At 45.6% G+C, this 25,752-nt stretch overlaps 1 protein-coding gene across 4 annotated transcripts in view; it reads left to right on the top strand.

Annotated features, from left to right (window-relative positions):
* LOC140425563 (uncharacterized) overlaps positions 1-25,752 on the top strand; it is a 75,022-nt gene that overhangs the window by 47,316 nt on the left and 1,954 nt on the right. For 3 of the 4 annotated variants that reach the window (XM_072509998.1, XM_072509996.1, XM_072509997.1), the window contains one exon: positions 525-1,122. In XM_072509998.1, the coding sequence (XP_072366099.1) occupies positions 525-762 (238 nt within the window). In that variant the 3' untranslated portion in view covers positions 763-1,122. Of the gene's footprint in view, positions 1-524; positions 1,123-25,752 lie in introns of those variants that run through there. The other variant, XR_011947887.1, reaches the window with a different exon arrangement.

The following is a 25,752-nucleotide window of genomic DNA, read 5'->3' as shown; positions in this document are numbered from 1 at the left end:
AGATGTGCAGGTTAGGTGGATTGGCCACGCTAAGTTGCCCCTTAATTGGAAAAAATGAATTGGGGACTATAAATTTTTTTTATTTTAAGAATTGATGGGAGGAAAACCTTTTCACCCAGAGGGTGATGGGAGTTTGGAACTCGCTGCCTGAAAGGTTGGTGGAGGCACAGACCCTCATAGCATTTAAGAAGTATTTAGATATGCACTTGCGATGCCAAGGCATACAAGGCTATGGGCCAAATGCTAGAAAATGGGATTAGAATAAAGCGGTTGTTTTGGACCAACGCAGATGTGATGGACTGAAGGACCTTTTCTGTGCTGTAGCCCTCTATGACAAACTCGCAAGTGCACGCTTATTTTTGTGCTTTTGGAATGTATTCCACACTCAATGGGAGGGGTTACAGAGAGCAGGCAAAATTGAATTGCTTCGGTCCAAAGTGCCTCTGAATAATATAAATTACGCAATACAAAGATTAATTGAATTCATACATTTAATTTGTTTCGATTCTTCCTCTGTTGTGCAGCATTCAGAAGAAGAGCCTGGACCTTCATGTGCGCAGGCATCACACGGGTGAGACATTTGGGTGTCACTTATGCATCTACTCCTCTCCCGACAAGCAGCTTTTGCAAAAACATCTGAAGAAGCACCAGAAGGAGATGGAAGAATCTTTAAGGAGCGTTCAAACGACTTCTGGAGTGGAGCCATTTACAACAGAATGTTTTGTGGGAGGCCCTGACATCCTGCAAACTGGCGAATCGTAAGAAACTGTGAGATCGCACATCTGCAAGCTTGAGAGTTAAAAAGAAAAGCTGGGCCAGCTGCTATTATCTGGATACTGGAGGAGCTGGCAGCAATGACTAAACTCACTGATGGCGTGGAGTATGTTCCAAGATTGTTAGCATTCTGAAAGAAGCTTTGGTATGTCAAAGTTACAATGTGAGAAAATAGTGTCTCTGTTTTCCAGCCATTTGGACTTTTCACAATCGAGCATGCTCAACCCCAGTGCTACCCCCTGCTTATTTATTTTTCAAGGGAGAGTTTAAGTGGTGGGATTCATTTAATGTGGACTGTGTTTGCAGTAAGGCTGTCCCAGAGAAATTAAATACTTACAAACCAGAGAATGAAGATGTCTCTTAACAAAAATTATATCACTGCTGTATACTTCTAGTATATTGTTACTAAACAGTGTTCCCGAACGGTAACACATGCTTCTAAAAAAAAAAGAGGTGGATAAAGGCAAGTTTGGCTTTTACTGCAGCTTTTCTGCCACGTTTGGTTTCTGACACATATTCTGATGGTCCAACTGTTAGTTTTGCGTTTCCACTATTGCATCATTCAGAACTCTGAAATGTTTCTATCACCACATAGCCTGCAAGTGACTAACTTGCAGCAAAATTGCATTGAGATTTTTATATTGCTATCTGAAATTCTCAACAAATGCAGTGAAGCTGCTAATTAGAAATAGACTAATACTGACACTTAAAGTTACAAACCAGTAGACAATGAGGTAATAGTAATGCAATTTTTCCTGAAGGAACAACAGCCTAGAAATCATATTTGGCAACGTTATTCGAGCACTTGGTTTGATTGTGTTAGCCGTGACTCATTGATAGTTCACTGATTAAACCCTCAACCAACTTTGGTAAAATTGATATCTGGGCCACGATCTAGTGGCCCCGTTAGCCGCGGATTAAAATCCCGTGATGACCGCTAAATCTCGCGAGCAACCAAAAACGGGATTTGCGCCGTCTCAGTTTGAAATCTTCCCCACAGCCCCTGCTCAGAACGTAACCCGATTTGTGCCCAGAAAGGGCATGAATCTGATTTCCAAACATTGTTTTTATTTTCAATTAAGGGGCAATTTAGCATGGCTAATCTACCTACCCTGCACATCTTTGGGTTGTGGGGGTGAGATCCACGCAGACATGGGGAGAATGTGCAAAATCCACACGGATAGTGACCCGGGGCCAGGATTGAACCCGGATCCTCAGTGCCGTGAGTCAGCAGTGCTAACCACTGTGGCAACAGCCGCCCTTTCCAAATATTATAATAGGTCCTACGGTGACGTCGCACTGGTGCAAATCGCTACTGGATTTCATAAGTGAAAACCTGCCATGATGATCACGCCGGGGGGCGGGGGGGGGGGGGGGGGGGGGGGGCATTGATGGACCAGGCTGTCTACGTCCCCTGGGATTCTTATGAGGTAGCACTGCCAAGGGGACACATGCGGGGAGCTCTCGGCACTATGAAATTGCACAGCGTGCTGCTTACTCGGGTGAGAAACAGCGCCTGTGAAGCAGGCAAGTTTCACATAGCTTTTCTTGCCTGATCCAACACTCTGTGCAATTTTGGGAAAATTGCAGCCCCGGTCTTTAATCTCACAGCTGTTTCTAGGATTGGCTGCTGCATTTTCCTACATTACAACTGTGGCTACACTTCAAGAGTACCTCATTGGCTGTGAAGGGCACTTTGGGGCATACTGCCATTGTGAAAACTGCTATCTAAATGCAAGTTCTTGCTCTTTTTATGTCATTTTAAACTTGGCACCAGCCCATTAAAAAAAATCGCATTACACATACTTTAAGAGCATACGCTTGTAAATAGTGTCAAAAGCAACTTTTAATATCTCTATTCTATAAGGAAAAATGCATAATGATATGACCATTGTATTGATTTGCATGGATTAATTGCAGTGCCAGTTCCTTTAAGTTTGTTGGAATACCATGCATATAGATGAAGTATAGGACACAATTTCATTGCAGAAGTGGTGTTGAAATATTTGAGCTCAACGTGAAGCCAGGGTCATGTTGTCAAAGATGAACAACCTGTAGTACAGTTGCTCATTAATATTTCACTTGCAATCCAGAGAGGCACACCGTGATGTGGTAACAGAAGAAATGTGGCAATTGGGTCCAGTGGAGTAGCAGTTCGGGGTGTGAATTGGTGTTTGTGCTGAGTCCTGCTGCTTCAATTCAGGCAGAGAAATGTAAAACCCCAATGCCAAATGATACAGCGGCCTGATTTAAGTCATTAACTCTCAGTGTGACCATGAGAACAGCTCGACGAAACCATTGCAGTTTCCCTTGGCCTTTTAAACTTTTTGGAAATGTTTCATGCGTTTGTGGAGGTTTGTTTTGTTGAAACTTGGCTTTCAACAGTTCTGTAAGACTGCATTCAGTATTCTGAAGGGATATTACATTTGCATACAAATTTGCTGATTCCAACATCTTTTTTAGAATACTAAAAGACTCCACCCCCCCCCCCCCCCCCCCCCCTTCCAATGTCCATTAATTTGGTGTTGGCTAAGACCCAGCTCCTTTATTGTTTCTGATTTCTGAAACTACTCAGGTCTCTTGCTTTATTGTAGTTCTCTCTGCCCTCAATGCGCAGTTGACAGCGCTAAGAAAGCAAAGATATGGTGGTCTCCACATGACTGACATTTCGTGGGTCACCAAATCTATCCCAGTGACCTTGCGAACATGCTGAACTGGCTTAATGTGCTTTTCCCCTGTGCCCTTTCTGATCTCTGTGGCTAGATAGCACATCAGGCAGTGAATTCACCATTGAGCCATCTGGGGAACCTAGTGCTTTTTAAAAAAAACTGTTTCCCTCAGTCAGCCTCCAGCTGCTTCATTAACTCAGCAGCTCGGAGAGCTAGAATCTGCAGCTATCCAGGATTTGGGGTAAATGTCACATCATTGGGGGGGGGGGGGGGGCACGGTGGCACAGTGGTTAGCACTGCTGCCTACAGCGCTGAGGACTGGGTTTGATCCCGGCCCTGGGTCACTGTCCGTGTGGAGTTTGCACATTCTCCCCGTGTCTGCGTGGGCTTAACTCCCACAACCCAAAGATGTGCAGGGCAGGCGGATTTGCCACGCTAAATTGCCCTTTAATTGAAAACAAATAATTGGGTACTCAAAATTTATTTTTTTAAAATGTCACATCATTTGGTGTATTATCCAATGAGGCATTGGTTGGAATATATTTTATACAAAGATGGAAAAATGATTAGCAGTGACCTTTGCTATAACACTACTGAAGATCTTTCAAAATATATTCTCTGTGCATTAAATGCTTTCTATAAAATTTCAAGCTTACTGATCTAATACATTGCTGGGTGTAATATTAAGCTAGAGTGATATGAAGGCCCCACGTTCAGGACTTGGCTTGTGCTGAGCAGGTTGATCTCAGCTGAGACGGTGGTTTATTTTGTTCTTGTGGCCAACATGAGGAAAGCCACGTATATTGTCCATCTTTAATTTGTTGCTTCAGGAATGGAAAATGCACTTAGCAGCTTTCACAATCTTGGGTTATTCCAAAGAATGTCGTAGTGATTATTGTACTATTATTGAAATATAGTCACTTTTGCAATGTAGGAAACATGGCAGCCAATTTGTGCAGAGCAAGTCCATACAAATGACTATCAAACAAGTGACCAGGTCTTCTCTTTTGGGTATTGAGTGAGGTATAAATATTGTTCGGCACACTGGGGGAAAAACTCCTCTACTCTTCTTCTCCATGGCTAAGATGGCCAGACTGAGACCCTGCTCCCTCTGTTTTCTGTCTTTTCTTCCCCATCACCCCTTGCCCTCTCTAGTTTGGATCCCCACAATGGTAGCAAAGCTAAGAAATAGACTAGTCCTACCTGTGATTATTGGAAACCCTTGGAACTTAAATACGTGAGCATCTGGTTTCTGAAGTAATAGCTGTAACCAACAGGTCACAGTGTGGCTCAGGTTTTAATAGGCAATGTTGTGTTCCAATTACCCATTAATTGCACAGTATCAGCGGTGTTTGTGTTTGAAGTCCGGGCAGTTCATCATGCTAATTGATCAGCAGTCCTCCTGCAGACTTGCAGCTGTATTTGTTTATTTTCTGTTGAATAGGACATTAGGAGGTTAATGGGTTGATCTGGCTAACAATCTGTGTGAAATTGATTTCTACCGATCAATAATGTGGGTCCCAGAAATCTCGGACAGCACAATATTTCTATTTGATATATGCATTATTACACCATAGCCTGTACGTCAGAACATTATTGAACTGTTCCCGTCTCTGTGTGTGCGAAAATGTACACTCAAGTGAGAGTGACGTTTGGCGGCATTTTTCATTTCAGCTAAACAAGGCGACTTTTATCAGGCGAGACAAAGTAAAACCCAAATTAGGCAGTTTTAATTTGTGTCTCTCGTTTGCACAAGTTGCTGTATTGTTTAAACAGCAACGCAGAAGCCCCGGTGTGAATTTAAACTGATGTCTGACAAGGAGCTGTGTACAGAAGCAATGTTGACTCTGGGTGGAATGTAATCAGTCTCTTGATCACGAGCAATGTTTGAGAAAAAGGGCTCTGGAGCTTACAGTGAAAGTGGGAAGTAGAAAGGGTGTGGCACTTGTGAATTAGCACCAGAAGAAACTGCTTAAGGAATCAGGGAGAGCTACTGGAACAGAGTGGGTTTTAAAAAAAGGGATCCAGAAAGCTTTAGACCGCAGTGTTATTCAAACCCTTTTGTAAAGCATACCATATATTTGCCTTAACTGTAATGTGCTTTTAGCAATTTTGATGGGTGTATACATAAATAATTATGTCTTTCGAATAATTCTTGTGTCATGTTTATTGTCAACATCGTTAAATTTGCTGCATTTTTTTTCAGGCCACCTCACCGCATACCTATTTATTGCATCACAAATGTATCCGGTATTGCAAAGTTGCCTGTAAACCCAGCTCCCAGTGCCGTTTGCACCGTTTCACAAATATTGGCATGCACCCTATATTCTGGTTTACCCCCTCAGTCAGCTACTTACCTCTGTTTAGGGACCTGCTGTAAACAAACAAAATGCATAGGCACCATTCCTACTTAGGACCTTCGTAGGTGTTCTCTCTCACTGTCTGAAATCATTCAGTGGTGACTGAGGGAGTTCAGACAACAGGACAATGCAGTGGCCAGACAATAATAATAATCTTTATTGTCACAAGTAGGCTTACATTAACACTGCAATGAAGTTACTGTGAAAAGCCCCTAGTCGCCATATTCCGGTGCCTGTTCGGGTACACAGGGAGAATTCAGAATGTCCAATTCACCTAACAAGCACATCTTTCAGGACTTGTGGGAGGAAACCGGAGCACCTGGAGGAAACCCACGCAGACACAGGGAGAACGTGCAGACTCCGCACAGACCGTGACCCAAGCCGGGAATCGAACCTGGGACCCTGGCGCTATGAAGAAACAATGCTAACCACTGTGCTACCGTGCCGTCCTTAGATATTAAATCAAAAATATAGTAAAGTAATTGTGCCTGAAGTGAAAATTACTCCCCATCTGAAAAGTGTGCCATTATTTTCCACAATATCGACACACCGCCTGAGCAGATTACACACAGGCTTGGGTCTTGTTGTGTCATACCCAAAGGGTCAGTGGCTCTTAATAGGCTGCTGCTCACAATTCAAAATGATCCATTCATTTTCAAAGTCTCTGGAAAAGGATGGCAGAAATGAGAAGTGGTGCAGGACTGATCCTTTTGACCATGTGGCTCTGAATGTACTACGCCAGGAGGTGCTATAGAGAAGGCTTATTTCTCTTTTTGGAATTGTGGGCTTGATTCTTTGCCGAGGAGATCTGTTTGAAATGCCTTCTTGGAGATGGAGGAGCAAACCTCCTAAATTGGTGGATTGGAAGTGCAGTTGTGGAAGAAATTTTCCGGGCTCAAAAGATTACGATAAGAGTACCCATACATCTACATCTAAGTCTGTAGCCGTACAATGAATGCTTACAAGAGTAGGCCATTCAGCCCCTCGAACATGTTTTGCGATTCGGTTAGATCATGGCTGATCTATGCTTCGCCTCCATTTACCTGCTTTTGATCCATACCCTTTAGTACCCAGTTCTCACGTAAACCCATCATAAAAGATTCAATCACCTCAGTCTCCGCAATGTTTTAAAACGAGAACAACAGATTCCCAATGCCCTTTGTGTGGGAAAATGTGCTTCCCTGACTTAATTTCTAAATTTAAGATTGTACTCCCTTGTTTAGATTTCAAAATGTTTATCATGCTTCTCCTGTAAGTATATCAATTTGATCATCCCTCAACCTGTTTAATCCCAAGAAACTACAAACCAAATTTCTGCAACCTTTCCTCATAATTTAGCCCATTATCATCATTCTGGTAATACTACACTGCACTTCTTGAAACTGGTGTATTCTTCCTGAGGTTCGGTGCCCAATGGATCTTACCAACTCTCTATGCAACCGAAACATCCCTTCCTCACTTTTCCAACTAATTTGACATAAAATGCCAACACCCTATTAGCCTTTTTCCGGTCATTTTTGCACCTGTCATCTGGTTTTAGTGATCTGGATCCATCGACACCTAAATCACTTTAGGCTTTCTTCGATACTCATTTATCATCATTAACAATTCTGGTTTAATGAGGACTGTAGGAGAGCTAGCCAGGAGAAGCACTAAGAAGACCCAAAAAATGTGGTTCTAACCTGGTGAAGCGTCTACACAGCACTCATTGGGTTTCCCTCAGATATTGAAGATGGCTGTCTCCTGTATGCATAGAATCATCTGTTGTGCGTTCTAAGCTGGCTTGGGAGCACAATTGCAAATCTGCATGGCTTTTCACAGTGCCAGCAAGGATGTATTGTCTGATTTTGTTGGGACTGCCTGGCCTTTCCAGCTTGCCTTTTGTCCTTAGTTGCCTGTATTTTTTGCTGTTTGAAGAAAGCAATACCACTACTTCATATCACTCCCAAGGTATTTCTTTCTTGAACATTATTTTCCTATTCTGTAGTGGGTGTGCCAGATTTCCTGAGGTTCACCTTCGAGGAATCCTTGAACTTAAATCTTGGCTTACCTTGCAGGTGATGTTTAAATTGTCAATACATGACATCCTTGGAGATGTTATCACCAGTCATACTATATGTCCACTCCAATTAATCTGTGCCTTGATGTGTGCTTCAGTTCCCGATATTTCTGTTCTTTGCTGACTGTGCTTCTAGCTTAGCTTAGGTGTCAAATTGTAGGAGTCTTCCTTGCCTGTGTTCAAAATGTTTGAGACAGCAATAATTTTCCATATAAATCCCTGTCAGGATGAGGCATCCAATTGCTGGGAAATTAAGATTTCTCTCCGAGCTAAGCCAATCCCAGCAACTCCAGTCCAATGAGTTTAAAAAGTGCCAGAATGTGGATGGGTTCAATAGCTGATGTTTTGCAGGGCCGTCTTGTTATTCTGCACAAGGGACCACTAGATCACGTTCACCCTGAGAGGTACAAACTGACACCCACCATCCAGCTTTCTGGACCCAGAGGTGAATCACAGCCGGGAGGTGCTGCATTTGGAAGGCATGCACCTTTATACTTTCATAAAGACACAAGACTGATGTAGAGTAGAGGATATTAGCGAGACAGTGCATTGGCCCACTTTTTTGGGGCAAATTTAGATATTTCTGTTGTGCATTGGATAGAGTGGCACTTAAGGGCTTAGCCCTGCATCTCTCGCTGCTAGGTGAATTGGTGCATTGTTAATTGCCAAATTTGGCACATATCCATTACTTGAAACTGCCCAGAAGCAGAGAAGGTGATGGATTCAGCCATCTTAAAAAATACTGACCGAGCCATTCCTACCGTGATACTTGTCTGAAGGTCCAGCACATACGAGTTGGATTTTACAGGGTGCTCTGTTACTTGCCATCCTGAATTGAAACGACAGTTGGGAGTCCACCCACGAAACAAATCTGGCTGACATGCGATTTTTCTATGTTCATCAATGAGTTGGCTCCTGGTGAGATTCCCGCCCATATCGGGGAAGAAGTCCCGACATAGAGAGTTGCCAGTCAATCAGATTAGCCGGCAGTCCCGTAGTACCAGCAGTGTCAAGTTTGAATGCTTCCCATTCACGGAACTAAGCCAGTTCCTGAAGAAGAGAAAATTCTGGAGCTGGTCTTTAGACAAGTCCAGGGTATTGGCAGGGCCAGCCTGGCATGCTCCAATGAAAGGCTTGAGAGGCATATTTGGATACCAGAGTGGGAAGGTTATGACCTTTTGAGAGGGCGGGCGGTGATAATCTCTTTGTTGGCTATAGGGACCCCAAAAGGACCCAGTAAATGTTGCCTTGCCACTCATTTAGCCTGGGCCTCTCCATATTACAGGTAAGAACAGATTAGACCTTAAATGGCCATTAATTAGCAACTTAAGGGCCTCTATAAACCCACGTTTGGGTGAGCTGCCCGACTGCTCCACCAACACCTATAAAATGGAGATGGGCCGGGGATAGGTGGGGGGCAGGCCATATGTTGGATTTTCTGAGCACCCCACTACCTGCACCCCCCCTCACATGCACCAGGAGTGCCCTAAAATCCATGTCCCAAGTTCTGATCTATTAATGCACTGCTAAGTAGATGTTCCTTGGTTGTTAGACTCAAATGCCCAACCAATAGAGAGGTGAACCCAGTGGGATGCCCACCTTGAGAGTTATGGATGTGTTAACTTAGATTACATCGACTAACAAGCTATAGTGGAAAATGTTGAGTGACAGAAAGATCCAGAAAAAGCAAAAATAAAACCCTATAAATGTCAACTGGGTCCCCCAATTCTCTTCCTGCACCTAATGTACACTAAGGCAGACTTTTGTCTGTTTCCATAGCTAGTAATTCCCAGAACCGGTCGCTAGTCTGCCGCCAGGGACTTAGCTTGAGGGACGTCACTTCACATCAAGCGTGGCTGAACAGGAGTCTCTCCCGCTCTTACCGCCAGCCATTGGTGTGTTTGGAAGGATTTAAAAAAAAAATATATATTTCCAATGAAGAGGCAATTTAGCGTGGCCAATCCACCTACCCTGCCCATCTTTTGGTTGTGGGGTAAGACCCATGCAGACAAGGGATAATGTGCAAACGGCACACAGGGATCAATCCCAGGTCCTTGGTGCCAGGAGGCAGCAGTGCTAAGTACTACGCCACTGTGCCGCCCCGTGTTTGGAAGGATTTCCAGGTTGACACACGCACCCTGTTTGGCCGTGTTGCAAACGGGCCTTCCTTGACCATCAAGTCCCAGGGTGGGACTCGAACCCACAGCTTCTGGCTCAGATGCAGGGATGCTACACAATGCACCACAAGACCTCCTGTAAACGGAGTACTGTAATAAAGCAAAATCTTACTGTTAATAAGATGCTGCAAAGTTGCTGAAGGCTATTCAAAGCCATGTTTGTTTGCAGTGGACACAAAATGACAGCAACATGTACAGTGAATTAGTATGATTTTCAAACATTTAATTAAGAGGGACATTTGAAAAGGGCAATCATCCACCGCTCTTAAATCACAACCTGGCTACAGAATGGTGCCCTGTACACATCATGAAGTAGGCCTAAGGCAGACATGCCCAGTGACACATTCCCTATTTCTCCTTCCTACTGACACTGAAGCATAACCATTCCCAGGAGATATATATAAAAGTAATTGCTGTAAAATATCAGTTAATGGCCATCATTGCATTGGGGACATGTGGTGAACTCAATTCGCTGTGCTCCTTGAAAAAAAAACAAATGTAAAAGATTTACACACACTCCCATAGACCTAGCAGGGCCAGTGTGGGAATATTTGATCTGAAAATAAAGTTTTACCTCATCAGAGAGGAAGTGCTGTGCACTGAATGTGCTGCTGCCTATGTTGCTGTTGCTGACCTGGCAGTTGTGGTTTTCATTCCAATTCCATGTTATTGTAGTTACGTTGTCTGCTACATGCCTCGTTCCAGAAAATTATCTCCACTTCAGTAGCAAGAACAAATTCAGTTCGCAATTCCCTCTGATAGAAACAACTTCAACTTAGAACATAGAACATTACAGCGCAGTACAGGCCCTTCTGCCCTCGATGTTGCGCCGACCTGTGAAACCACTCTAAAGCCCATCTACACTATTCCCTTATTGTCCATATGTCTATCCAATGACCATTTGAATGCCCTTAGTGTTGGCGAGTCCACTACTGTTGCAGGCAGGGCATTCCATGCCCTTACTACTCTCTGGGTAAAGAACCTACCTCTGACATCTGTCTTATATCTATCTCCCCTCAATTTAAAGCTATGTCCCCTCGTGCTAGACATCACCATCCGAGGAAAAAGGCTCTCACTGTCAACCCTATCTAATCCTCTGATCATCTTGTATGCCTCAATTAAGTCACCTCTTAACCTTCGCCTCTAACGAAAACAGCCTCAAGTCCCACAGCTTTCCCTCATAAGATCTTCCCTCCATACCAGGCAACATTCTGGTAAATCTCTTCTGCACCCTTTCCAATGCTTCCACATCCTTCCTATAATGCGGCGACCAGAATTGCACGCAATACTCCAAATGCGGCCGCACCAGAGTTTTGTACAGCTGCAACATGACCTCATGGCTCCGAAACGCAATCCCGCTACCAATAAAAGCTAACACACAGTATGCCTTCTTAACAATCGTCTCAACCTGGGTGGCAACTTTCAGGGATCTATGTACATGGACACAGAGATCTCTCTTTTCACCCACGCTACCAAGAATCTTACCATTAGCCCAGTACTCTGTCTTCCTGTTATTCCTTCCAAAATGAATCACCTCACACTTTTCTGCATTAAACTCCATTTGCCACCTCTCAGCCCAGTGCTGCAGCTTATCTATGTCCCTCTGTAACTTGTAACATCCTTCCGCACTGTCCACAACTCAACCGACTTTAGTGTCATCTGTAAATTTACTCACCCATCCTTCTACGCCCTCCTCCAGGTCATTTATAAAAATAACAAACAGCAGTGGCCCCCAAAACAGATCCTTCTGGTACACCACTAGTAACTGGACTCCAGTCTGAACATTTCCCATCAACCACCACCCTTTGTCTTCTTCCAGCTAGCCAATTTCTGATCCAAACTGCTAAATCACCCTGAATCCCATGCCTCCGTATTTTCTGCAGTAGCCTACCGTGGGGAACCTTATCAAACGCTTTACTGAAATCCATATACACCACATCAACTGCTTTACCCTCATCCACCTGTTTGGTCACCTTCTCAAAGAACTCAATAAGATTTGTGAGGCACGACCTACCCTTCACAAAACCGTGTTGACTATCTCTAATCAAATTATTCCTTTCCAAATGATTATACATTCTATCTCTTATAAACCTTTCCAAGACCTTGCCCACAACAGAAGTAAAGCTCACTGGTCTATAGTAACCGGCGTTGTCTCTACTCCCCTTCTTGAACAAGGGGACAACATTTTCTATCCTCCAGTCTTCTGGCACTATTCCTGTAGACAAAGTTGACCTAAAGATCAAAGCCAAAGGCTCAACAATCACCTCCCTAGCTTCCCAGAGAATCCTAGGATAAATCCCATCCGGCCCAGGGGACTTATCTATTTTCACACTTTCCAGAATTGCTAACACCTCCTCCTTATGAACCTCAATCCCGTCTAGTCTAGTAGCCTGAATCTCAGTATTCTCCTCAACAACATTGTCTTTTTCCTGTGTGAATACTGACAAAAAATATTCATTCATCACCTCTCCTATCTCCTCGGACTCCACGCTCAACTTCCCACTACTGTCCTTGACTGGCCCTACTCTTACCCTAGTCATTCTTTTATTCCTGACATATCTATAGAAAGCTTTAGGGTTATCCTTGATCCTACCTGCCAAAGACTTCTGATGTCCCGTCCTGGCTCTTCTTAGCTCTCTCTTTAGGTCCTTCCTAGCTCACTTGTAACTCTCGAGCACCCTAACTGAACCTTCATGTCCCATCTTTACATAAGCCTCCTTTTCCTCTTGACAAGTGTTTCGACTGCTTTAGTAAACCACGGTTCCCTTGCTCGACCACTTCCTCCCTGCCTGACAGTTACATACTTATCAAGGACATGCAGTAGCTGTTCCTTGAACAAGCTCCACATTTCCATTGTGCCCATCACCTGCAGTTTACCTCTCCATCCGATGCACCCTAAGTCTTGCCTCATTGCATCATAATTGCCTTTCCCCCAGATATAACTCTTGCCCTGCGGTATATACCTATCCCTTTCCATCCCCCCTTTAGGTGGATTGGCCATGCTAAATTGCCCTTAGTGTCCAAAATTGCTCTTAGTGTTGGGTGGGGTTACTGGGTTATGAGGATAGGGTGGAAATGTGGGCTTTGGTAGGGTGCTCATTCTGAGAGCCGGTGCAGACTCGATGGGCCAAATGGCCTCCTTCTGTAAATTCTATGATCTATGATCACTAAAGTAAACATAATCGATTTGTGGTCACTATCACCATCTAACATCTGTCCTGGTTCATTACCCAGTACCAAATCCAATAGGGCCTCGCCTCTCGTTGGCCTATCTACATCCTGTGTCAGGAAACCCTCCTGCAGACATTGGACAAAAACGGACCCATCTAAAGTACTCGAACTATAGCGTTTCCAGTCAATATTTGGAAAGTTCAAGTCCCCCATAACAACTACCCTGTTGCTGTCGCTCCTATCCAGAATCATCTTTGCAATCCTTTCCTCTACATCTCTGGAACTTTTCGGAGCCTATAGAACACCCCCAACAGGGTGACCTCTCCTTTCCTGTTTCTAACCTCAGCCCATACTACCTCAGTAGACGAGTCCTCATCAAACGTCCTTTCTGCCACCATAATACTGTCCTTGACTAACAATGCTACCCCTCCCCCTCTTTTACCACCTTCCCTGAGCTTACTGAAATATCTAAACCCCAGCACCTGCAACAACCATTCCTGTCCCTGCTCTATCCATGTCTCCGAAATGGCCACAACATCGAAGTCCCAGGTACCAACCCATGCCGCAAGTTCACCCACCTTATTCCGGATGCTCCTGGCATTGAAGAAGACACACTTTAAACCACCTTCCTGCCTGCCGGTACACTCCTGCAACTTTGAAACCTTACTCATGACCTCACTACTCTCAACCTCCTGTATACTGGTGCTACAATTCAGGTTCCCAAGGCCCTGCTGAACTAGTTTAAACCATCCCGAAGAGCATTAGCAAATTTCCCCCCCAGGATATTGGTACCCCTCTGGTCCAGATGTAGACCATCCCATTTGTAGAGGTCCCACCTACCCCAGAATTAGCCCCAATTATCCAGGAATCGGAAACCCTCCCACCTGCACCATCCCTGTAGCCACGTGTTCAACTCCCCTCTCTCTCCCCCTATTCCTCGTCTCGCTAGCATGTGGCACAGGTAACAACCCAGAGATAATAACTCTGTTTGTCCTAGACCTAAGTTTCCATCCTAGCTCCCTGAACTCCTGCCTTACCTATCCCTACCTATGTCGTTGGTACCTATGTGGACCACGACTTGGGGCTGCTCCCCCCCCCCCCTTAAGGATCCCGAAAACACGATCCGAGACATCACGGACACTGGCACCTAGGAGGCAACACACCAACCGCGAGTCTCTCTCGTTCCCACAGAATCTCCTATTTATCCCCCTAACTATGGAGTCTCCAATGACTAATGCTCTACTCATCTCCCCCCTTCCCTTCTGAGCAACAGGGACAGACTCTGTGCCAGAGACCTGTACCCCATGGCTTACCCCTGGTAAGTCCCCCCCCCCCCCCCCCCCCCCAAAGTATCCAAAGTGGTATACTTATTACTAAGGGGAATGACCACAGGGGATCCCTGTACTGACTGCTTCCTCCCAGCCCCTCTCACCGTCACCCATCTATCTTTATTCTTCGGAGTAACTACATCCCTGAAGCTTCTATCTATGACCACCGCTGCCTCCCGAATGATCCGAAGTTCATCCAGCTCCAGTTCCCTAACGTGGTTTCTGAGGAGCTGGAGATGGGTGCACTTCCCACAGATGAAATCAGCAGGGACACTGACGGCGTCCCTCATCTCATACACCCAAACAACTTTGGTGGAGTATGTTTCCAATTTTACGATCTAGGCCTAAAGTTTGGCCTGGTTAGAACAGAGGGAGAAATACTGGCTGGGGAAATGTCTGCGTGTAATTAAGTTTTAATTATTTAAAACTTTATGCTGCTTCCCCTGAACATAAGACGGAGGAGTAGACCATTGAGCCCCTCCAGTCTGCTCCATCATTCAATATAAAACTTCTATCTCAACTCCACTTTCCCACCCGCTCCCCATATCCCTTCATTTTCTCAAAGAGCTATCAATCTCGGTCTTTAATATGCTCAACGAAGGAACTTCCACAATCCTCTGGAGTCGGGAATTCCAAGGTTTCTCTTCATCTCAGTGTTAAATGATCGACCACTTATCCTGAGACTGTGCCCTGTGTTCTAGATTTCCCAGCCTGTGGCGACAGCCCCTCTATCTATCCTGTCAAGTCCCTTCAGTACCTTCTGTGTTTCAATGCGATCGGGCCTCATTCTTCTGAACTCCAAGGAATATCGACGCGGATTGATGCTGGATGAGGTACCTTCACAGAACCCTCTCTTCATAATTTTGCTGTCAATCAGGATGAATGTACTATGTGACAGTAGGGACAATCACAGTAACATTTGGTCCTTTCCCTAATTCACCATTCGTGGGCACATACCTCCGGCATGGGTGACTGATTAATGAGCTGGAGTAGAATTGTTGGATGATTCCTCCTCTTTCTCTAAATTGAGAACACTGAGATTATTGACACATTCATTCAGTACAGATGTGGAACTGAAATTATACAACCTTCTATATTAGTGCTTCTGACATGTCTTCCTTCTTCCGCAACCGAGGATTCCCTCCCAGAATGGTTTACCGGGCCTCCACTGTGCCAAACCTATTTCACACACTTCTGCCTGCCCCCCAAACTCCCCGTGCACCCCCCCTCAAAATCATAATAAGGTTCCCCTTGTCCTAGTATCCTTACGTTCCACCTCACCAACCTCCATATCATGCTCCAATTTTCCACTACCTCCAAAAAGATGCCACCACCTCTTGCCCTCCCCTTTCAGTATTCCAAATGGACTGTCCTCAGAGTCCACTCCTGAGTCACCCCAAAACCCTTGGCCTTTCCTGAGGTACCTATCCATGCATATGCAAGAGATGCAACACATGTCCAATTACTTGACCTCTTCTCACCATCCAAGGTCCAAAACACTCCATCCAAGTGAATTAGCAATTTTACTTGTCATCGTTCTAATTAATATACTATATTAACTGTTCGTGACGTGGTCTCCTCCACATGGAGGAGACAGAATCCAGACTGGGTGACCACTATTGCGGGACACCTCATTCAGTCGATACGTGTGACTCTGAGCTTCCTGTCAATTGTCATTTTAATTCTCCCTTGCTCCCACTCTGACCTCTCTGTCCTTGGCCTGCTACATAGTGTGTCGGATCAGAATCCCCTCCAACTGACCTTTTATTAAATACAAAACCCCCAAACCCATGGACATAAACACTGCAAATAAACAGGCCAAACCTCAGCGTACGGAAACAAAAACAAAAAATACTGGACCATCTCAGTAGGTCTGACAGCATCTGTCAGCCATTTCTTTCCAAAGGAAATTCTTTCCTGTCATTTATACTCAGGCATTTATGCTATCGTCCTTGTAAACTATCTTTGCACTCTCTCCAGTGCCTCTATATCCTTTGTATAATATGGTGACCAGAAGTACACACAATACACAGTGTGGTCTAACCAAGGTTTGAAACAAGTTTAGTCTAACTTCCTTACAGTTCTGTTCTTCTGAAAATAAAGTTTAGTGCTTCCTTTGCCATTTTTATGATCTTGGTATATTTGTGCTCCAAGATCCGTTTTTTCCACACCCCATCTAGGCTTGTATCTTCCAAGTAATAAGTCACCCCCTCTGCTTCCGACCAAGATATGTTGATACTACCAAAAATTCCAAAAACCCGAGTCAGCCCCTGCGGACCTGGTAACCAGTTCCAGGAGGCACCTAATGAACTAACTGTGCAGCTACCACTAACGGGCCGTTTTTTTCTAAACTAAAACTAAAAGATATTTCAAGTTACACTAGATACTAAATGCAAAACTTGACTTGATTTTGATTTTTGAAAGAGATCAACCCTTAAAATTCCCTCACTGACCAAATTCCCTGAGTGCTCTGTCAAAGTGGCACTCGGTCCAGCGGCACTTTGTGCTCCTGGAACTGGTAAGCAAATAGATTTTGTTTCTCTCCTGATGGTTTGAACAGAAAAGGAATGTTGCAGCTAGATAAATAAAGTCCTTGTTTTCTCCCAGAATGTTTTGCCCTCAGTAATCTTCCTTTCACTACTCGCAGGAGGCAATGGTCAGAGTTGTCGCTTTTGTTAGATGTTGTTGCTCCAATGGTGAGGGATGATAATTAATTTTTCGCAAGCGATTCATTTTAACAAGTGAATCACATTTCTTTACCCAAGTCATTCAGTTAGTAGAGGCAGTGTGATATTCCAAAAGAGTAGGTCCGCAGCTCATTTCTCAGTCAGGATCTATTAACTGATCTTAGTGGGAGGAGGGGGGCTGGGGAGGTGACAGAGTGTGGTACTTAATCTTCTGTAAATAGTAAGAAGTCTTACAACACCAGGTTAAAGTCCAACAGGTTTGTTTCGAATCACTAGCTTTCGGAGCGCAGCTCCTTCCTCAAGTGAATCAGAAAGGAGCAGTGCTCCGAAAGCTAGTGATTCGAAACAAACCTGTTGGACTTTAACCTGGTGTTGTAAGATTTATTACTGTGCTCACCCCAGTCCAATGCCGGCGTCTCCACATTCTGTAAATAGAGAAGGGTAAACCTGCCAGGGTCTCCCTCATGACATTTGCAATGGAAAGTGCCCACTTAGATATCAGATGAGTAAATGATTGAGCTTGTGTGTGATGCCATCCATGTCAAATAACACCCATTCATTGGCCAGACTCATTCATGAGAAATGGACAATTGGGAAAGGTATCAGTGGGAATTCTGTAATTGTGGGAGTGGGAGGAATCCATGCTTTCAGGAAAGGAGAATGGGTAAAAGAGGAGAAAATCGCACAAACTACTTTCTGGCATAATAATAATAATCGTTATTGTCACAAGTAGGCTGACATTATAATCTTTTTTTTTATTGTCACAAGTATGAAGATACTGTGAAAAGCCCCTAGTCACCACATTCCGGCGCCTGTTCGGGTAAGCTGGTACGGGAATTGAACCCGCGCTGCTGGTCTTGTTCTGCATTACAAACCAGCTGTCTAGCCCACTGGGCTAAACCAGCCCTTTAACACTGCAATGAAGTTACTGTGAGAAACCCCCAGTTGCCACACTACGGCGCCTGTTCGGGTACACTGAGGGAGAATCCAGAATGTCCAATTCACAGCACAGCACGTCTTTTGGGACTTGTGGGAGGAAACCGGAGCATCCGGAGGAAACCCACACAGACACAGGGAGAACGTGCAGACTCCGCACAGACAATGACCCAAGCCGGGTATGGAACTGGGACCCTGGTGCTGTGAAGCAGCAGTGCTAACATCTGTGCTACCGTGCCACCCCAGAACTACCTTGCACATCCTATCCGGTTTGTATGGCAATGACCAACAGATTGCATTTTAGTAGAATGTTATTTAAACTAAACATTCCTTTCGGGTAGCTCTGATGGCCAAATGGGCTAAAGAAGGATGTCTACACAGGGATCTGTTGTGGTCCCATAACAACATTGCTAATTTATTATATTTCTTTTCTCCTGGACGTTCTTCTCTCTGTGGATGATTTTATGTGGAGCTGAGGTGGGTGTTCTGCTCTGTTGCTGCCTCCCTGCTCTTTTTCCTGACTGGGCGGTTGTACAGAAATGTGTCTGCTGAGTTTCTAATCAATAGCGCTCCTGCAATCCTGAATGCTGCTTGTTTACCCTCATCACACAGAAAAGGGGGAAGATGATGGTGTATTGGTTATGCCACTGAATTGGTAATCCAGAGACCCAAGCCAGTGCCTGGCGCAGGTTCAAATCCCAACATGCTAACTGGTGGAATTAAAATTTCAATGAGTAAATCTGGAATTGAAAGCTAGTCGCTGTTATGATGGACTGACGTTGATTGTTATAAAAATCCATTTGGTTAACTAATGCCCTTTAGGGAAGGAAAACAGCCATCCTTACATGTGACTCCAAACCCACAACAATATGGTTTTTTAGAATAAATTTAGAGTACCCAATTCATTTTTCCAATTAAGGGGCAATTTGGCGTGGGCAATCCACCTAGCCTGCACATCTTTGTGTTGTGGGGGTGAGACCCATGCAGACACAGGGAGAATGTGCAAACTCCACACGGACAGTGACCCAGAGCCGGGATCAAACCTGGGACCTCTGCGCCGTGAGGCAACCGTGCTATCCACTTGTGCCACTGTGTTGCCCGAATGCGATTGATTCTTAACTGTTCTCTGAAGCAAACCAGCCAGATCAAGGGCAACGTGCAACAAATGCTGGTCTTGTCAGCCTCACCCACACCCAATGAAAGAATAAAGACAATAGCAGTATGGAGAGATAAAGAGAAGCTGTGCTAGGAGAAAAGAGATGCTTGGGTAAACTGTACGTGCTTTGAGAGTGTTTTTAAGGAAATGCCTTTTAAACAAGCAACTCTCTAACCATTTATCTTCCTGCAGTGTGTCTTGAGCCAAACTTGTACAATTCTCCAACAGAGGCCCAGGAACCGGTGTTTCAAATACAAGTGTGGCCCAGCAGGGCTGTTTATTGTTGGACAAAGACCAATGCTTATCAGTAATCTCTGGTTTAGGCACAAGTCCTGCCTTGTCAGAGGTGAGCCCTTGTTAGCTAGGGGAAATCAAAAAGCCTTTATACCCTTATCGTTTCCTCCAATTTCGATACGAACGTATGACTTTCCAATATTGAATTAACACCAGTGAACTTGTGTCATTTGCACTGTTATATATGTGGGTTGCTGTGTTGCTGCATGGTCACTTTAAGAGTTTAGTCATGTGATAGTCTATGATGTCATCAGCTGCTTTGTGGGCTTTGCTCGCAGTCTAGATCAAGCCTTTGTATAGTTCACAGCTCACAGAAAGACGTGCTTGCTAGGTGAATTGGACATTCTGAATTCTCCCTCCGTGTACCCGAACAGACACCGTCGTGTGGCGACGAGGGGATTTTCACAGTAACTTCATTGCAGTGTTAACGTAAGCCTACTTGTGACAATGGTAAAGATTATTTAATAAACCTCTTGATTATTGTGTTCGACCCACGTGCTTCAGCATTACCTTCTTTTATCCTGCAAGTACGATACTCAACAGGATAAATGGAAAAATGGTGATGAGGATGGGATCTGGAAAATTCTTTTAAAAGAAAAAAGATTAAAGCTTTCGAAAGTCGACGTTGAGGCAGATCGACCGTAGGTCAGTGATCGCACCTGGCATCAGACCGGTAAGGTAGTGGGGAACAAGTTAAAAAGGAAAAGTCCATACCTTACATTAACACCGGCACCCAGAAGAGTTCAGGCTTCAGAGCTCACTACGTGCAGTGGAGTAAGACATGGAGGTAGAGTGAGTGGGACAGAGAAACAAAATTCTTGCATCGCAAGCTGCTACAATTGGCTTATTCAATATTATATATTTATACATTTATTCACGATTTAGACAAGGGAAGGTTCTGAAGGGAAGTTGTGAGCAGATCCCAGTACCACTGTAAAATGGTGGGAACATGGCGCACCATTGGCCCATTTGAGGAAGAATCTAAAAATTGGAAGCCATAGGCAGAAAGATTCCACTACTAGATCCTAGACAACAAGATTTCAGATGATACTGCTGTCCCTGCTTTCCTTAGCACCATTGGCAATAAAACTTTTAATTTACTCCCAAGTCTGGTCCAGTCTGAGAAACCTGGTAACAAAACTTAGCAAGAACTAATGAAGATGCTATAGGACCATTATTCACTCAAACCATTAATAATCACAAAGCGGTTTCAGTTTCACTGAAGGAATCAGTTAGAAAAAGAGAATATAGCACAGTTTGTTGCGACCCTAAAGCGCCTGGAGGAGTGTTGTGAATTTGGTGACCCTCTGGATGATACAGTTAGAGACCGCTTGGTTTGTGGGTTGAGGAATGAGACCACTCAGAGGTGATTGCTGACTGAATGAGGTTTAAGTCTTAAAACAGCCTTAGAGATAGCCATTTTGATGAAACTTGCTGCTAAGGAGGCTTCGCAGCTTGGAGCAGGCACAAGGATCAATAAACTGGCTGCCACACAGCAGATGTCTACCTAGCAACCGGCGTGTCATCTCTGTGCAAAAATGGGCCATTCACAGGCTGATTGCAGGAGAAAGGACGGCCAATGCAAAGGTTGTGGCAAAATTGGCCACAGAGCACAAGCTCGCTGGAGTGAGCACAAGTTCGCTTGAGTAAACCAACCGAATGTTTAAAGAAAAAAACAGGACACACCTAAAGGAAGAAACAAAATGCATTTCACCAAGAGAATTTACAGTGTGGAAGAGAAAAATAATAAAAACAATGAAAACACGCATGTCAATCTGACGAGGAATTGAAACTAAATGCACGGTAGCACATGTGGCTAGCACTGTGGCTTCACAGCGCCAGGGCCCCAGGTTCGATTCCCCGCTGGGTCACTGTCTGTGCGGAGTCAGCACGTTCTCCCCGTGTCTTCGTGGGTTTTCTCCAGGTGCCCCGGTTTCTTCCCACAGTCCAAAGATATGCATGTTAGGTGGATTGGCCACGCTAAATTGCCCTTAGTGTCCAAAAAGGTTAGGAGGGATTATTGGGTTATGGGGATAGGGTGGAAGTGAGGGCTTAAGTGGGTCGGTGCAGACTCGATGGGCCGAATGGCCTCCTTCTGCACTGGATGTTCTATGTTCAGTTCAAAGTGAATCATATCAGTTCTGGCTAGTTCCAAAATTGAATGGACAACCTATAAAAATGGATGTCAATATAGGGCTGCCATATCCCTAATTCCCGAGACCACCTACGAACAAAAATGGAATCACCTACCATTAAAGCGAGCATCCACAGGACCTACACTGAGGAAGTAGTGCCACGAAGAGGATACATTGTAGTCAAAGTAGAGCTAAGTGGGCAAACTGCAGAGCTGCCACTGCCACTCCATGTTGCTCGAGGAGGTTTTCCAGCTCTCTATGGTCACTCTTGATTGGAAAAGATAAAGTTGGACTGGAGTGCTGTGAACAGGTTTGTTGATTCGAAAACGGATTGACAGAGCCTCTTCGAGAAATGCAGTGGTGTATTCAAGGATGCACTGGGGTCGATGAAAGGAGAGAATTGTCCATTAAGATCAAGCAAAACAGCCAGCCTAAGAGTATCATGGCTGGAGCAGTACGCTATGCCATATGTCCAATGGTAGAACCTGAACTAATGAGACTTGTGGATGCAGGTGTCTTAGAACCCGTCACGACTAGTGACTGGCCAACCCCCATTGTGCCTGTAATGAAGCAGGATGGAATTATACACATTTGCAGAGATTTCAAAACAACCAACAATCCAGTTCTATGCATTGATCGATTCCCGCTACCATTTATTGAGGATTTGTTTGCCAGCTGGGCAGAAGGACAGATGTTCAGCAATATCGACCTAACACAAATTCTGGTGACGGCCATGAGCTGAGCGGTCAAACGAAAGGTGGCTCTCTCTTGGGAACTTCAATTTAGGCCCTTTTAACCCATCAATCAGATACAAAAAGTAACAAAGCTCAAGCCCCCACCTTCACCCCAAATTAACGACCAAAGAAAGGCCATTAAACCAGCCACAGAGCCAAGAAAATAGTAAAAGTTGGGAGAGGAAGACCCTCCACCTCAGAGCAAGGGGACGTGCGAAGTGGAGCAGAGTGAAGCTTGGCAAATGCCAGCCCACCCATCGATGGAGCGGTTAATGGTGCTTCTTTCAATAGAGCTCCACAAACACAGGAACACTATAAAGGAGGACTTCATGTCAGCCCAGAGGCTGGCCATGGAAACCGCTCTAGCCCCCATTAAAGAGGCGTTGATCACCCTGGGGTGATGGGACGGTGGAACAGGATAGTCAGGGAGTGGTGGAGTGATGGGAGGAAGGAGGGGAATGGGGATAGGAGGGAGGGGATTGGGGGGAGGAAGGAGGGCCATGGGGGAGGAGGGGAATTGAGGGTTGGACGGGGTGAGCAAAAAAAACAGAGAGGAGACTGGAGAAAGCGACCACTGACCAAGCGAATGGGTCACCTTGCTCGAGGCCGGAGTGGCAAGGTTGGTAACAAGGTAGAAAATGCTCAAGGGGATGGTTGATGATCAGGAGACCAGGTCCCGCCGCCTGAACCTGAGGATTGTTGGGCTACCTGAAGGCACAGAGGGCAGAAGCCGGCCCGGGCATGTTGTGAAGATGCCCGGGAAGCTGGCGAAGGGGAAGGCTTCGCCAAAACCCCAGAGGTGGACCGGGCTGATTGGTTGCTCCAGCAAAGGCCCAAACCGCGGGCGATAATAGTGAAACTATATAGGTTTCAGGACAAAGAGCAGGTGCTGAACTGGGGGATGTTCACGGGGTCATCTAGATGGAAGGGACAAACAATCCGCATCTACCAGGACATTGGAGCCAAACGGGCCAAGCATCGGGTGGAGTTCAATGGGGTCGGGAAGAAGGGCTGAGGGTAGACGGGGCTGCTCCCAGGGGGGAGGGGGGGGGCAACTACGCTGGCGAGTATGCTAGTGCACGGGAACAAAAAGAGGTGGGGACGGTGGCGCAGTGGGGGCGGGGGGTGTTGGGTAGAGCAATACCCTGGTCACAAGTCGCACATGGGGATGGCTGGAGCAAAGCAGATAATGGCGGCCATCTTGGGTGGCCCACAAACAAAGGGGAACCTCGGTGTGCAGGGGAAGACACACCTGAGGGAGAAGGACCGACTATGTGGATGTGAGGTTGGAGATGGGCCGGGCCCAGAGCCCCCATTGGAGGCTGGACACAGCCCTCCATGTCAACAAGACGTTTTGCGAAGAAAATGCCACAAGCCATCGACGGTTATGTAACCTGCCACCAAAATGGTGGCAGGTTACATAACCATCGATGGCTCCCAGGTTTGATTCCCCACTGGGTCACTGTCTGTACGGAGGTCTCACCCTCCACATTCCGGGAGGCACTGAAGGCAGTGATAAAGGGAGGAAATAATAGCTTACAAGGCACTCAGGGATAGGAAGGAGAGGGAGGCTAGGCAATGGCTGATCGACTGCACATTGGAGGTGGATTGGCGGAACTCCACGGCCCTGACCACGGAACTACTGGCGGAGAGGAAAAAACTACAAATGGAAATTGACTTGCTCTCCACTGGGAGAGCGGTAAACCAGCTCTGTCAGGCTCGGGGGTCCTTTTACAAACATGGAGGCAAGGCCGGCCGCCTGCTGGCTCACCAGCTGAGAAAGACGGCAGCCACAAAGGAGATAGAATATACATACAGTGCAGAAGGAGGCCATTCGGCCCATCGAGTCTGCACCGACCCACTTAAGCCCTCACTTCCACCCCATCCCCATAACCCAATAACCCCTCTGAACCTTTTTGGTCACTAAGGGCAATTTATCATGGCCAATCCATCTAACTTGCACGTCTTTGGACTGTGGGAGGAAACCGGAGCACCCGGAGGAAACCCATGCAGACATGGGGAGAACGTGCAGACTCCGTACAGACAGTGACCCAGTGGGGAATCGAACCTGGGACCCTGGCGCTGTGAAGCCACAGTGCTATCCACTTGTGCCACCGTGCTGCCCCGGAGATAGAGCAGGTGAAGGATAGGAACAGTCAGCTAGTCACAGCGCTAGACAAGATTAATAAGGCCGTTGTGACCTTCTACCGAGAGCTGTGCAGTCCCGGAGGGGGACTCGAAGATGAAACGGTTTCTCGACGAGCTGGACATACACTGTCTGTGATGCCATTGGCTGCTTCGCGGATTTGCCTCAGTATAGCGCAGTCCTTTGTGCAGTTCAGGAGGGGCGCGCGGTTTAGCTCAATTGGCTGGACCGCTGAGCAAGGCCGGCAGCAGCGCAAGTTCAATTCCCCCACCGTTATTCATGGAGGCCCCACTTTCTGCCCCTCGCCTGAGGCGTGGTGATCCTCAGGTCAAATCACCACCGGTCAGCTCTCCCCCCTTAAAAGGAAATGGTCATCCGGGACTATGGTGACCTTACTTACTTTTAGATCAAGCCTTTGTATAATTCACGGCCATCTAATAAACCTCTGTTTATTACATTACATTCTGTTATCCTGCAAGTACAATACACGACACTCATCTTGCAGTTAAATGTTTTTGAATGATTTACAAATAGGTGCTTTGCAGTCTGGTGAGCATTTCAATCAGTCACCACGAGCACACATCTCCCCATTTTAATCAAAGCTGGGTGAGCCACTTTGCCGAACCTTTCATTCTAACAGACTCCACCACAAAAATGTATCTTCTAACAAAGACCAGCTTCTGGAAGAAAACCTCAAAATGAAACTGTTATTAGAAACAGTGCCTCTCCAGTATGGTTTCCAGAAAGGCAAGGCTTTCAAAACAACAAAAAAACTCAGCAGGGATTTTCTTCCGCCAGAATTGCCGGGGTTTCAGATGAAGAAAGGAAGACAAAGTGTTGCACGTGTTTATTTCCAGGATTGAATGGGTGAACTTTGTGCATTCTGCATGTTAAACAAGAGGCGGTGCTGAATTGACCTAGAGCGGTGTACATCATAGTGGTCAATATCGAACAGTTTTGTCTGTGAAATCGCACAATCACAGAATTGTTGTGGCGCAGAAGTAGGCCATTCGGCCCATCATGTCTACACCATCTCTCCAAACGAGCATCATTACTCGCTGCCATTCCCCTGCCTTTTCCCCATATCCCTGCACACTGTTTCTATTCAAGTAATCATCCACGGTCC

The sequence above is a fragment of the Scyliorhinus torazame genome, chromosome 6 (assembly GCF_047496885.1).
Source record: "Scyliorhinus torazame isolate Kashiwa2021f chromosome 6, sScyTor2.1, whole genome shotgun sequence".
NCBI lineage: Eukaryota > Metazoa > Chordata > Chondrichthyes > Carcharhiniformes > Scyliorhinidae > Scyliorhinus > Scyliorhinus torazame.
This window is presented reverse-complemented; position numbering and strand designations above follow the sequence as displayed.